General features: G+C 33.8%; 2 protein-coding genes across 2 annotated transcripts in view; one reads left to right on the plus strand and one right to left on the minus strand.

The window, feature by feature from the left end:
* Nucleotides 1–4,913, minus strand: part of LOC125058875 — a 64,738-nt gene extending 59,825 nt beyond the window's left edge. Inside the window, exons 1-6 of the mRNA XM_047663018.1 lie at nucleotides 4,707–4,913; nucleotides 4,429–4,515; nucleotides 3,479–3,611; nucleotides 3,214–3,330; nucleotides 2,047–2,223; nucleotides 471–566 (exon numbers count right to left, since the gene is read on the minus strand). Coding sequence (XP_047518974.1) covers nucleotides 471–566; nucleotides 2,047–2,223; nucleotides 3,214–3,330; nucleotides 3,479–3,611; nucleotides 4,429–4,515; nucleotides 4,707–4,792 — 696 coding nt within the window. The 5' untranslated portion in view covers nucleotides 4,793–4,913. The remainder of the gene's footprint in view (nucleotides 1–470; nucleotides 567–2,046; nucleotides 2,224–3,213; nucleotides 3,331–3,478; nucleotides 3,612–4,428; nucleotides 4,516–4,706) is intronic.
* A 1,441-nt stretch (nucleotides 4,914–6,354) lies between these two features.
* Nucleotides 6,355–13,955, plus strand: part of LOC125058424 (leucine-rich repeat serine/threonine-protein kinase 1) — a 97,114-nt gene continuing 89,513 nt past the window's right edge. Inside the window, exons 1-3 of the mRNA XM_047662486.1 lie at nucleotides 6,355–6,637; nucleotides 7,905–8,096; nucleotides 10,357–10,522. Coding sequence (XP_047518442.1) covers nucleotides 6,587–6,637; nucleotides 7,905–8,096; nucleotides 10,357–10,522 — 409 coding nt within the window. The 5' untranslated portion in view covers nucleotides 6,355–6,586. The remainder of the gene's footprint in view (nucleotides 6,638–7,904; nucleotides 8,097–10,356; nucleotides 10,523–13,955) is intronic.

Consider the following 13,955-nt stretch of genomic DNA (forward strand, 5'->3'; position numbering starts at 1 on the left):
CAGAAATTGGTTAAATAAAGTTAAATTAGATAAAGTTTAACAAAAGGCTTTTATTATCATAGACATGAATACAAATACAATTATTTCGTTTTAACTTATTACTGTACTACTATGTAGTACTAAGATTATTACAGAATTTCATTAATTGAAATAGAATTATTAGTATTACTATCATTGTTATCGTTATTATATATTTTTGTTACTAATGGCTTCGAATCTCTTCGGATCAACCGTGGTAGGGACAAGAAAAAGATGGCGCGTAACCGAAAAATGTGACAAATGTGTGTAAATTTTTTTCCAACGTCGATAAAGAAGTTTCACTTCAAAAGATGGCGCGTAACGGAAAAATGTGACGCGTAACGAAAAAATGTTACACTAAATTTTTTTCCAACCCCGATAAAGAAGTTTCACTTCAAAAATAAGTCAAGCATAAAAGTTATTTAATGTTGCACAATAAATTAATATTTTACCTTGTTCACTCTTGGCATTAGGGCACCTACAGCCGCACCATTGACAAGGGTCACATTAACACCCTGCGTACTTAACCTGACTGCCATTGCGGCACTCTGAAAACATATAATAAATTTAAATTATATTTACCCGTTGGGATTTATAGAAGAAGTTGTCACCAATGATAAAAGGGTGCGTGTACTTATGTACGCGCGTAAGAAGTTATACTTCTTTGGCATTATTAAAAATAGTTTTTGATTGCTTACAAATAATTAATTACAATTAAATAATCAAAGACTGGAAAAGGAGTCATTATACTCAATAAGTTCAGTTTACATTTGAAAAATTAAATAAATAAATATTTATTATTATTCTCTTACATTAAGTGTAACATAAATTCTATTATTATTCGAATGTTGTTTTAAAATTATGTCAAATGCCGTAGCATCTTCCGTGGGCAACTTCATTCTGTTATTTATGTGTCACGATGCGCGCGCATTTAAAATTTCACTCTCATCAATTTTTCATAACGCACCTAAAGAAGTATAACTTTAAAAATATTACACTGAAGGACTAGATGCATACATAGTCACGTAACAAATAAATAATTAATTAGGTATAAAAATATATCAATAAAACAGAGGTTACCAGCAATAGAGCCGGTAATTGAAGTACCGCAGAAATATTGTTAGATTGGTATAATTTCATAAATTTGAACGCTTCGTACTCGATTGAGAGAGAGAGAGAGAAAGAATAAATATATTTATTTAGAAATATATTTAATAATTTAAGGAATGTATGGTGCTAGCTGCACTGCATTATTATTTATTATACATTGTTAGCCTCATTCTAATATTATATATACTGATGTCTTAGGTTTACTTATTGCAAAATATTTGTTTATTTTCTATCCTTAGAGACACTTAATACTAATACAATAGAAACTTATTAAAATAAATAAAACGTGTGGCACTCGGGGACTGCCGCGGTTAAGCATATTGCATAGCATTTTTTATCAACTCATGCATTTATAATTTTTTTTTTCTTTGATATTAATTCAATCTACCACTCTACCAGAGTCAGATTAACACGCCGATATAGTCTGTCTCACTCTAACGCGTACCGGCCGCGCTTAGCTACGTCACCGCTCTCATCAGAGAGATGTGAATACGCAGTATGCGTTCTGTCCCGCTCTAACGCAGTATTGACCGCATCTATATTACTTCATCGTGTTTTAGGTTTTTATTTTCGTTACGGAATTTCTTGATTCGGTCGCCGCGCTCAAAGTCCGCGATAAAATCTATGCAATAGCTTAAAATTAAACTAAGCATATAATATAAACAAAACATACAAAATTACATAAAACTATACAGAAATGCGTTACTATTACTAAAAAGTTTCATACTAAATTTCATATTGAAGTTTTAGAACAATCATCCCTTAGCCATACAGCAATCTCAATATGTGTGACAATTATACTACCCACAGGTAAAACATACCTGGAGAAGCTTTAGACTAACCTTTAAATAGTACTTTTATTTAAATTTGACATAATTAATAGTTCACTAAAATAGATTCAGAATAGCCACTCCTCACCTCAGCGTGCTTCGGTCCCTCAACCAGCAATATCTTCATTTTATTGGTTCCTGATGATTTAAGAAATTTTTCAACTAAACTGCTCGCACCATATGTCAATATCACGTCATCTGCATGTATGTGTTCCTTTGCTTGTCCACATATTGAGGATGTACTTGCTTCCAATTCTCCAAGAAGCTGAAATTGGAAAGAACTTTTAAGTAATTTGTCTCCGTGTTTGAGGGTTGTGTGGGCTCACCCGATGTTCTATACTTTAATGTGAGGTAGAACTTTTATGGCAATTGTACTTAGGGTGCGTTCAAGTATTACGTAACGAATTTGGGGGGGTCCTTTCGTAAATCGTTACGATGCAGGGTGGGGATTGAAATTACGCGTTATTGTTAATATTATTTTCGACTTGCAGTACTTTACACCACATAATGGTAACTTTTAGGTATAAAGAGTCACTTTGGTGGTCACAAAACGTTTTACTATTGGGTTACGGCGCGTTACAGGGGGGGGGGGGGGTTTTTTTTAAACAATCTCTAAATATTGTGTGACGTAACGTGACGTAATACTTGAAGTTCAAGCTATAACACCTTTCAGGGTTGAATCATTAATGAAAGAGTAAAACTTTATCAAGTATTTTTTTTTTAAATTTCCATCTATATAATAATTTGGTATTGGGTATCTATTTAAAAGGCAATTTACACAAAATGATAATTGTTAGTTCATGTAGATTACTTGCTATTAACAGCTAATACTATGATGTCATCATTCATTTAACAGTAGAGTGATTTCGTTTTCTTGGATGCGGTCACCCGTATCGCCAGTGGTTTAACATAAAACTTTAGTTTTATTCTCTTTTTGTTTTGTTTTAGAAGTGTAACCACAAACACTAAGACACAACATATTTATTTAAATTAATAATGTATCCATGTAAATAGCTTGACACATAGCATGTGACATAGTTATGGAAGCATGTATTGACCTAGGGGGCTTGCCTTATACTTAGCGCTTGATTTTATGCTAAAAACTGTAATAGGTATTCAACATAGTATTAATTTGTTTGAGACTTTGAGAAGTGACATGATATTCAAATTATGTAAAAAGTGGTTTAAGTAATTTACATTTGTTTGGTAATTTTTTGCATTGGTCAGCTCTTTACTAACATATTATTTAAGGTACCTCTGCTATATGATCTCGTATAGGCTCCCTCAGATCGTGATTAGAAGGTAAAGTTGCTCTGCGGCTTGGTGCTGCTAATACCAAACGCTGTAGGGAATCACCTGAGTATTCGCTACTCTGTAAAAGAAGTTTATTTTATTAGAAATAGTTTGTTGCGGAATTAACACATGAATAAACTTCATAATATTAAAAATAATTCCGATTGGAAGAGGGTTTCAGATTTATGGCCATAATGTACACAATGGGTGCAAGACTAATTTTATACCTGATTGGCCAGGGCTCTCTGCTCGTCTCGTATCGCTCGCAATACACGTCGCACCATATTTGCAGCAATAAGCTCCTGCGGTAATGCCTTTGTTATGCGACGCCCAGTACCCCGTACTGCGTTTACAAGACATCTATGAAGAGTCAAAAAACAAGTTAAAAATTTATTACACATACATCATTTGAATGAGCAATGCCTAGTATCTTTATATTGTAAGACTTAAGACATATCTCTTGTATCTTGGACATTAGCTACCCTTTGCTGGTATATTTCACTATGACTTTACCACAAATATTATGTAATGTAGGTGGGGTTAGGGAGTAAAGAAGTTATTTAATGGGCGGCATTAATTAGCAGTCATTTTGATAAAGCTGGCAATTGAGCTCTAAGGTTGCAGTATAACCTAATTTCATGTTAACAAAGTCAAAGGTAGTTTGATTGCATTTTAAATAAGTTTTTAATATGCAGAGGTTGGCTTAATGAATGGATACCTGAAGGTAGAGTTTAGAAGATATGTTTAATAAAAATGCCACGGTTTTTGGGACATTCAAGATATAAAAATAAATTCTTAAGTTTTTCAAACATTTATCTAATGTGATGTAAAAAAGTTATTAGGAAAAACAAGGGACTTTTACTAAATATATTTTTCTAACCCCTATGACGCCTTCTATCCAAAGGTACCATATTACCAGTACATGGGTGTTTTTTAATGATAATTTTGGCCTGACAGATTTAGGAATTTTTCACTACATAAGCAAGTAAACTATTGTGTAAAACTACATATTATTATTATTTTTGTTTTTAAATGCACACTGACAAAACACATACAAATACTTGCAGAGAATACACAACATAGTAGGTATACTTATGTTTACAAAGTAGGATTTGATTAATTTTATAATACTATTTATTATATTATTGCTATAACTCACTATTACTGTGTAACTTACAAAACACTAGTATTTGATGCATCTGTGATGATCTGCTCTAGAAGAGAAACTGTGGCTACGGCAATCTTATTGGATCCTTGCAGCTTCCTATAATAAATAGAGATGATCAACAAAAAATTAACACATCAACAACTATTATCTCTTATACTTCTGTAGATAGAAATATCTGCAACTTACGAATATTACTTTATAAATAAAACAAGGTATCTGATGCTATGCATCTTCGTAAAAGTTGGAATATATGAGTTTAAAACAGGATATATATTAGAATGTTTTACCCTGTCCGTATATCAGATACAAATTTCACAATGTTTTCAATACTCTTCTCATCCAAATCTGGCGAATTACATTCTTGGGGTGGCATATTGATAGTTATGAAATAATAAGTTAGTTAACTTTTTTGAGGTCAATATTTTAATATTTTTTTACGACAATAATTCGATTCATAACATAACCTTACAAGTACAACACAAACTTTTGCTAGTGTAAACTGTTAATGTCATATGTCAATTCATTCAATTCATAAGCCAGTGTCAAATATCAATTATTACAATATTCTTTTGTTTATTTTCTTTCGTGCTAGTGCCGTGAGCCGTCATTAAATAATAAAATATCAAACAAAACTCGTTTTTTTTTTTATAGAACGGGGGGCAAACTGGCAGGAGCCAGGAGGCTCACCTGATGTAAAGTGATACCGCCGCCCATGGACACTTTCAATGCCAGAGGGCTCGCGAGTGCGTTGCCGGCCTTTTAAGAATTGGTACGCTCTTTTCTTGAAGGACCGTAAGTCGAATTGGTTCGGAAATACTTCAGTGGGCAGCTGGTTCTACATAGTGGTGGTGCGCGGCAAAAACTGCCTTGAAAAACGCTCAGTTGTGGAACGGCGGACGTCGAGGTGATACGGGTGGAATTTCGTATTCTGTCTCGACGTCCGATGATGAAATCTCCGCACTCTGAACTCTTACGCATACCTAAAAATTTGTATGGTATTCAAATATTTAAGGTGTTGCATTAGATAGATATAAAGTAGGTAAGAGTTAGTGGCACTATTAACACCCAACCCGGACTATTTTAGATTAAATAATAAAAACTAACATAATATAAGATGTTTTTATTTAATACTAGCAAACCCGGCGAACTCCGTTTCGCCACCAGATGGCTTCGTTTTATGTAACATTTCGTTTGGTGATTAAAAGATGAAGAAAATTGAAATGAGATTGAAATTTTTCCTTAATTTTCTTTGCTATAAACCTCACGGAACCCGAGACCTTTCTAACGAATGCAAAACCGTGGATATCGGTTCGTGCGTTCTGGAGTTATAGCGTCAGGAAGGAAAACCCGACTTATTTTTATATAGTAGATATCAGGGTCAAAACTTACATCGTATACCGTTTCGTTCGTATATCTTATACAAATATAAAAAACCTCTCTCTCTTAAAATCTAGCAAAAAGAGCTTACATAATATTTGCTTTAAAAAATCTTTGATATCTCATATATTTCGCATGAAAGTTTTGTACAGCGGAAATGTTTAATAAGAGTAAGCAGTCTTTACAATTTACACTTTCCAGCATTCATTATATATTATTACAATATCCTGGTAAAAACTAGTGCCTGAGTCGAAAAAGAACTGTCATGACATTTGAGGTATACCCTGTTTTCCAATTACAGCCCTGCGATTCTGAAACTCACTTTTCGAACTCACACAGCGGTTTTCGCATCGGCGGTCGCTCTCAAATCAGTCGTAAGCGGTCATTTTATGATTTGGCATTCTGATAAACAATAAACTACAAGCTCCCAGCCCAAGCCCCCCACCTTTTCAGAATGCCAAATCATAAAATTGCAATATATAATTTTGTCAGTTTTCACAGAGTAGATACTTGACAGTTGACTTATTATGTTTGAAGTTTGCTGTTCAAATCGATCTTTCGAATATATTTTGGAACATATTTAATAAATATTTTATTTACACCTACTTTTTAAGCATTTATTACTCCTTAATCAAATACATGTATGGTAGTTAAATTAATCTATAATTGGTTAATTTCTATAATCCGTTGTTCTACTCAGTTATCGTATATTGTATGTTTGCAACGCTTGAGCGGTTTATAGTCGCGAAAAAATGACTTAAAAATTAAAGTTTTGTGTTAAAAGTACAAAATGGACCTTTCCCCAGATGAAGAGAACTTCCAAGGTCGGCTCCTACATCAGGTAATGTTGAATTATATTAGATTTTAATCATATAATTAACAATCGTTATGCGCGATTTTGAAGTGTTAAAAAATAAGTGGGAAGGCAGTTCTTTCGCAATTTGACTGAATCATACAGTATTGTCATTTATTTACGCTATTGTTGAACAATATATAGGTAGATTCATTCGAAAAATACAATAGGCCTTTGTAGTAATGTCATGACTTTATGAAACATATTGTTATAATTAAATCCAAGAAGTTACAAAAAAAATATTGTGAAGTTAGAAAATTCAAATGGCAAACAAACTTAAAAATTTCAATAGCAATAGTTTGTAAAATTTAAGTCTGAATATAAATGTCTGTTAAACCAATACTAGGAATGTAACTGATATTCCCAAATGAGACTTAGAGCAATTGTTGAATCCTGTAAGTCAGAATTCAGTACATTTTTGACATGGAAGTCAGACTTAGCATTAATTATTGTTTCGGAATCATACCTACAATGACTTAGTATTGGTATAATAGTTTAAATTTTATATTTCAAGTAATTCTTTATGTAGTTAAGAAGCTGTTGCATACATAATTGTATAAAATAATGAGATATAGATAATATAAAGATAGGCTTGTGCTTATTAATTTACTTGGCTAGGCAAAGTGAAGGAAATGTTATAGAAAAATTGCATGTAATTATTTTACAGATTCTCTAGCAGAGTAGCTAAGTGTATACTTGTATCCATGTTATGTATAACTTACAGGTGTAAGGTTGTGTTAGGACTTTATACCAATACATACCTATTTAGTATTCAAACAACTCATATGCGTGTTGTAACAAGTTTTTCAATCAAATACAATTTAATTTTATTCATTTTTATTCTAGTTTTCATAAGTTGTAGTTAAATAATAAATGTCATTTATTATTTAACTACAACTTATGATCATGTGTGTACATGATTTATTAGTATTTGTTTTATAATGTATGATTAAAAAAATATTTCAGTTATTATTATATATATATATATATATATTATATCTAAACTAATATTATTAAGAGGTAAGAGTTATGATTGTAACAAATAAACTCAAAAAGTACTGTACCAATTTCCAAAATATATTCCCAGCCATGTGAAGGGAGTCTAGTATATTATAAATAAGTATTTAAGAGCAAGTTTATGTGTATTAACCCCGTCTGTTCACCAATGGATTAATTATTTTCTGTGTGCGACGAACACTTAGTGAAGGAAGAATAACTTGAGTGAACTAGCCCTAATACTAATGAAACTTAACAGGCTGCATTGTGGGACAACTTGGAACTGCTCCAAGAGTTGATAGCTACTGGGGCCGAGGTTGATGCGAGGGATCAACATAATCGAAGTGCGCTTCATGCAGCTGCCCTCGCTGAACGCAGTAGCTGTTTGTCAGCGCTGTGCGCTGGTGGGGCTGATGTGAATGCTAAGTCTGATGATGTCACGGGTGGCAAGGTAACTTAATGGCCGCCTATTTAATTTGAATCCGTCAAAACTAAACACTACCAACCAAGGGTGGATCTAGAATTCGCAGCAGAGGCAGTAGTTAAACTCAAAGTCAAAATAACTTTATTTTTTATAGGTTAAAGACGTACACTTATGAACGTGAACAGAAAAGATTATAAAGTTACATTTACTACCAGATCGCTAGTGAAGTGCGTAGAGCGGGCAAGAGAAACTGCCAAGAAACTCTCCGCCACTCTTTGTATTCGCTAAGTTTTAAGTCATACAAATTGTTTGAACTGGAGCAAATCAATCTCATTAAATAAACGCAAGGTCCTTCTTAAGTCCAACAGATAACAAAAATAAGTACAATACACAAAAAATATATTTTCCTTTGTGTACGCTACTAAGAACAAAATACGCGTTTATAAAAACTTTATCAGATCTTATTGTGGTAGAAATAGTATTATTGTTACTATACTCTTTCGTTCCTTTCTGTCACATTGAGAATTTGCTGTGATAAAAAAAGACAGATAAATATATATACAGACTACCTGGTGCCTGCGACTTCGTCTGCGCAGGATTACAATAATATTTGTCCAAATGATGTAGCGTGAAAGACATATTTTATCTACATTAAATACCAAAAGCGATAAAAGCTATTTTCATTTAGTAATCTAATTATTACTACCAAATGTGCATTTGAAATAAATTATCAAGTTTTATTGTAGTTATGGTTCACTATTTTTGCTATGATGACTTATACATAAGATATAGATATATAGTGTGGCTGTGGATTTTTTGTAGGACTATTTAAGGTAAACATTTCCATCATACATTATAAGCTATATCAACCAAGTTTCTAGGCTTAACACTAGACCAAATCTTAATTGGAAACAACACATTTTAACGATATGCACGCGCCTAAATAAATTGTTTTTGCTTTGAGTCAAACTCGCAAAGTGGCTTCAAAACACGCAGCAATCATTGCTTATCACGGCTATGTTGCCTCAGTTTTGCGCTATGGTATCCTTTTATGGGGAAATTCGGTAGATGTGAGTAAAGTTTTTATTACTCAGAAAAAATGTATTAGGGCTATCATGGGCGTTGGACCCCTTATAAGTTGTAGACCAATTTTCCACGAACTGGGTATTCTGACAGTACCAAGTCTGTATATCTATGAAGCAGTTATGACTGTCAAGAAGCATCCACAATTCTTTAAAACTTACAAAGAAACTTGCTTTTATATACCGAGGGATCCAACACGGCTGCGGGTGCCTGCATGTTGCACCGCGCTATACTCGAAGAATTGTTACGCCATGGCTGTGAGAATATTTAATCACCTTCCTAAAAATTATAGATCACTGCCATGTAATGTTTTCAAGGGGAAGGTGATTAGATTTTTAAAGTCAAGGTGCTTCTACAGCGTAACCGAGTATTTAGAATATAAGTTTAACAATTACTCATAAATTACTTCTTATTATGACATTTGCATGCCTGTTATTGTATGGCTGATTGTGCGGACTTTTCTTGTTGTTGTTTTTATTTTATTTTGTACCAGTATCATGGCAAATAAAGGATTTATTATTATTATTATTTTTTATATGCGTAGCTCTAGTGGTTTTGGCAGCGCACGCCAGAACAGCTCGCAGATTGTACATTTTTTCCTACTTGATAGTTTGGACAATTCACACAATATCTTTATAAATGGTAGCCTATGTATTGTTCTGATGTATAAGCTAATTGTAAAATTTCATTAAAATCCACTCAGTAGTTTATAAGTGAAAGAGTAACAAACATCCATACATACTTACAAACATTTGCGTTTATAATATATACAATACAAATAATTAATATATAGATTTACTAGCAGACCGGCCAAGCGTTGCTGAGGCAAAGGTTTTTGTTATATTACATAGTAGTAAACTATTCAAGAGAAACGGTAGGAGAACTTATGTGAAAGGTAGATAGCTTATGTGAAACGTTGGTACTTTCAAGTTTTCAACACAGCGCCATCTGTTAGAATTGTATCAAATAAAAAACAAATATTTGCAATAAAATAATATTGCGGGTATAAATTGAGATGTAAGCTATCCTATCTTTTAAGTTGGATCAAACTACACACGGTGTGCAAATTTGATTGATATCGGTTCGGTAGTTTAGGTGTCCATAGTGGACAAACAACGTGACACGTAATTTATATATATTAAGATAAGCATGATCAAGCGTGTCTGTCTGGAATTTTTTTTTTAACATCGAGCATTAATTTCAGACACCCTTGCATATCGCGGCTGAATGCGGTCATGCTGAGAATGTCACAGTGTTAATATCAGCAGGTGCCGATATTACAGCATTAACAGGTGCTGGAGATACAGCATTGACCTTAGCTGAACGATCCCGGCATAGGCATGCGGCGAACGTCCTACGTAATGCTAGAGGTAAGTTAGATGTAATTACAGTGTAAACTCTTTATAACGAAATCTCGATGTAATAGAGAGTTTTCGTTATAGGGAAAGAAGATAAATAATACACGTAATACACGATAGGTGACGATGGTGCGTTTAGTAACTGAGACCAAAACTTCCTACAGGCAATGTAATTCTATTTTAATTGAAAGAAAAAATAAAGATCCCTACTAAAACTACAATAATGTTTAAAACACTTTTTTAACGGATTTGAATTTATGTTTTATTATAAATTTACAATTATTTTACATAATTTTGTGACACACACTAGATAGGCCGAATCACTACATACGCTTTGACCAACCGAAAGTACTTGCGAAACAAAAAAAAATTCTTCCCAAGATTGGTAGCAATCCAATAATATCCAAATTAAAATCTCAAGATAAAGAATCCGCGCAAAGTAGAGGACACCGTGAGCCATTTCTGCCAAAACCCTCCATCTTTTAGTTGATACCAACTCCGGGGAAATAAATACAGATAACACAACTTTTTCTACAGCTGTGATACTTTTTGACATTCAACACCTTTTGTCTTCAGTCACCGTGACCACGCACGCTGTAAAGCACGCGAAACGTCGGTTTAATTTAAAATTATGTAAAAAAATTGTAAATTAATAATAATAAAACATAACTTCAAATCCGTTAAAAAGTGTTTGCTATGTTTAAAAGTTATGTCAATAAAAGACAATACTATGTTACCCAAGGTGTAAAAAATGCATATGAAATATCTTTCATCGCATGCGCTGCGAAAACTATTGATGATAGAACAAATTTTTTTTCCACACTATTAAAGAATATATAACAATCTACAAAAAGCAGTGTTGGCCTAATGGCTTCAGTGTGCGATTCTCATACCTGAGGTCGTAGGTTCGATCCCCGGCTGTGCACCAATGGACTTTCTTTCTATGTGCGCATTTAACATTTGCTCGAACGGTGAAGGAAAACATCGTGAGGAAACCGACATGTCTTAGACCCAAAAAGTCGACGGCGTGTGTCAGGCACTGGAGGCTGATCACCTACTTGCCTATTAGATTTAAAAATGATCATGAAACAGATTCAGAAATCTGATGCCATGACCTAAAGAGGTTGTAGCGCCACTGTTTTTTTTTAGTTTAGCTCAGTGATTAGCATGGTCGGCTGCAAATCAGGAGGTTTCGGTTTAGTTACTATTATGTGGTGTAAGTAGAAAATAATATTAACAATAACGCGTAATTCAATCCCCGCCCCGCATCGTAACGTTTTACGAAGAAAAAAAATTCGTTACGTAATACTTGAACGCTCCCCAAAGACAGAGTGGGACAGGAAATTAAAATTTGACTTTCTCTAAATATAAGTTATACTTTGTAAAAATTTACTCTCATCATTTTTCCCTAACGCGCCAAAAGAAGTATAACTTTATAATTACAAGAAATAATATTTATAATTTAACCTAGCTTATAAATACAAAAAAAGAATAAAAACATTAACTTACCCTAAAATATATAATTAAAAGGAGTCCCTTTAGGCAAGGTTCCGAAGATACTAGCAGCGTTCACCCTTTGATTAGCTAGACTAATTCTCTGTCAGAGGTAGCTGCCAGCTCTTCGGTCTCCTGTGTTGTAGAAATATTATACATGGCAAAACAACGTTTGCCGGGTCTGCTAGTTATATACAGGGTGGTCAAAAAGTCGTGAATCAAACGCAAATAGGGGATAGATGAGGTCATCAGCTGCAAAAAATTGTTCTACGGGAGGTCTCTAAGCGCAACCCCTGCAGAGTTATAATTTATTTTGCGTTTTATAAGAAAATTGACTTTTTTTTACTTATTCTTATTAAAATTCGAAAATCCCTGCTTTATTCTTGCGTCTTTTCTTTTTTCTTAATTTCCTTTGTATTATGTGAACAACGTTTGAATCGGAGATAAAAAATGTAAATTAATTCAAAATATATGGCAAATCCTCGACCATAATTATTAATCGACGAGTTATGTAAATAATATAATAAATTTGCGTTTATATTATCTATGTACGCGAGCAAGTCACACTCCAAAGAGATTCCAATTATATCCCCAAACAGGCGCTTGATGCAGTACTGCCCTGCGATTCTGTAACTCACACAGCGGTTTTCGCATCGGCGGTCGCTCTCAAATCAGTCGTGAAGCAGTCATTTTATGATTTGGCATTCTGATAAACAATAAACTACAAGCTCCCACCTTTTCAGAATGCCAAATCATAAAATGACTGCTTCACGACTGATTTGAGAGCGACCGCCGATGCGAAAACCGCTGTGTGAGTTCGAAAAGTGAGTTACAGAATCGCAGGGCAGATGCAGATGAGGCAAAGAGAGCCGGAAAGACTTGGAGTAAGGCTCAAGACTGAATGCGATAGAGACTCACTGTGGACGCCCTATGCCCCATCTAGGGGTTATAAGACATTAAGTTATGTACGTGAGCAAAGACGGGGTTTGTTAGTACATAGTTTTAAATGTTCGGATGAAACAAACAAATGTTTATTAACCTTGACGGTAATCGTTCAACGGTCATTGGTCAAACTACAGGTGTTAATGTTGCCATCTCATAAAAACTCCCAATTTAGTGTAAAAGTTTTGTATATTGATAATACTGAACACGAATAATACGTAATAGAAAAAAAATGGTTTGGAAAATACTTCGTGTAGTATTGGAAATAAACGGAATAACAAATATACAGCGTGTAGTAAACTATACAAATTGTAAAGATAGTTAAGTCTTTACATGTCAATAACTTGAAGCAACGTATAGGAATACTTGATAAAACTTTAGTTTATTTTCTACCAAGGGATTTGTTTAAAGTTACAACAATCTACGAATCGTTTAAATTTCACGAGGCTAATTAAGAGGAGATATAATTTGTCATATATGTTTTAAGGAGTATAGTATATAATAGTAACATGAGTTGTATGCCCACGTGCAAAGTCACACCGCCACATTGGCAGAAGAGTGCGTTAAAAGCTATATAAATAAGTTCAAATCACATTAAACTAAATCTACTACTAGTTTCGTCCCTGAATCCTACCCATAGTACTTGAGAATGAGTTGCGCCAGCCCTGGTTTTGGTATTAATTATTAATATGGTCGGAAAAAGGAAACCGCCTGATCAGGATCAGGAACGTCAGGACGCTTTATACAATTATGATGTAATTTTCTCAATATCAGCATTGATATCGCTACTGTGGGTTCGAGCGGTAATAGAACAAAAAAAATAAGACGAAATTGCTGTTATTACTGGGGGTTTTAGATTATTGAACGCGTTATCAAAATGCATGAATAAATAAAAACTGTTTGCAAATACCAAAGCTAGCAAATGTCGCAGTCTGCAGTATGTTTTCAATTCAATAAATAGCAATACTGCGAAATGCTGAATGCGTCAAAGCCCAGTGATGCTAACATG

This window comes from Pieris napi, chromosome 18, assembly GCF_905475465.1.
Source record: "Pieris napi chromosome 18, ilPieNapi1.2, whole genome shotgun sequence".
In the NCBI taxonomy this organism is placed as follows: Eukaryota; Metazoa; Arthropoda; class Insecta; order Lepidoptera; family Pieridae; genus Pieris; species Pieris napi.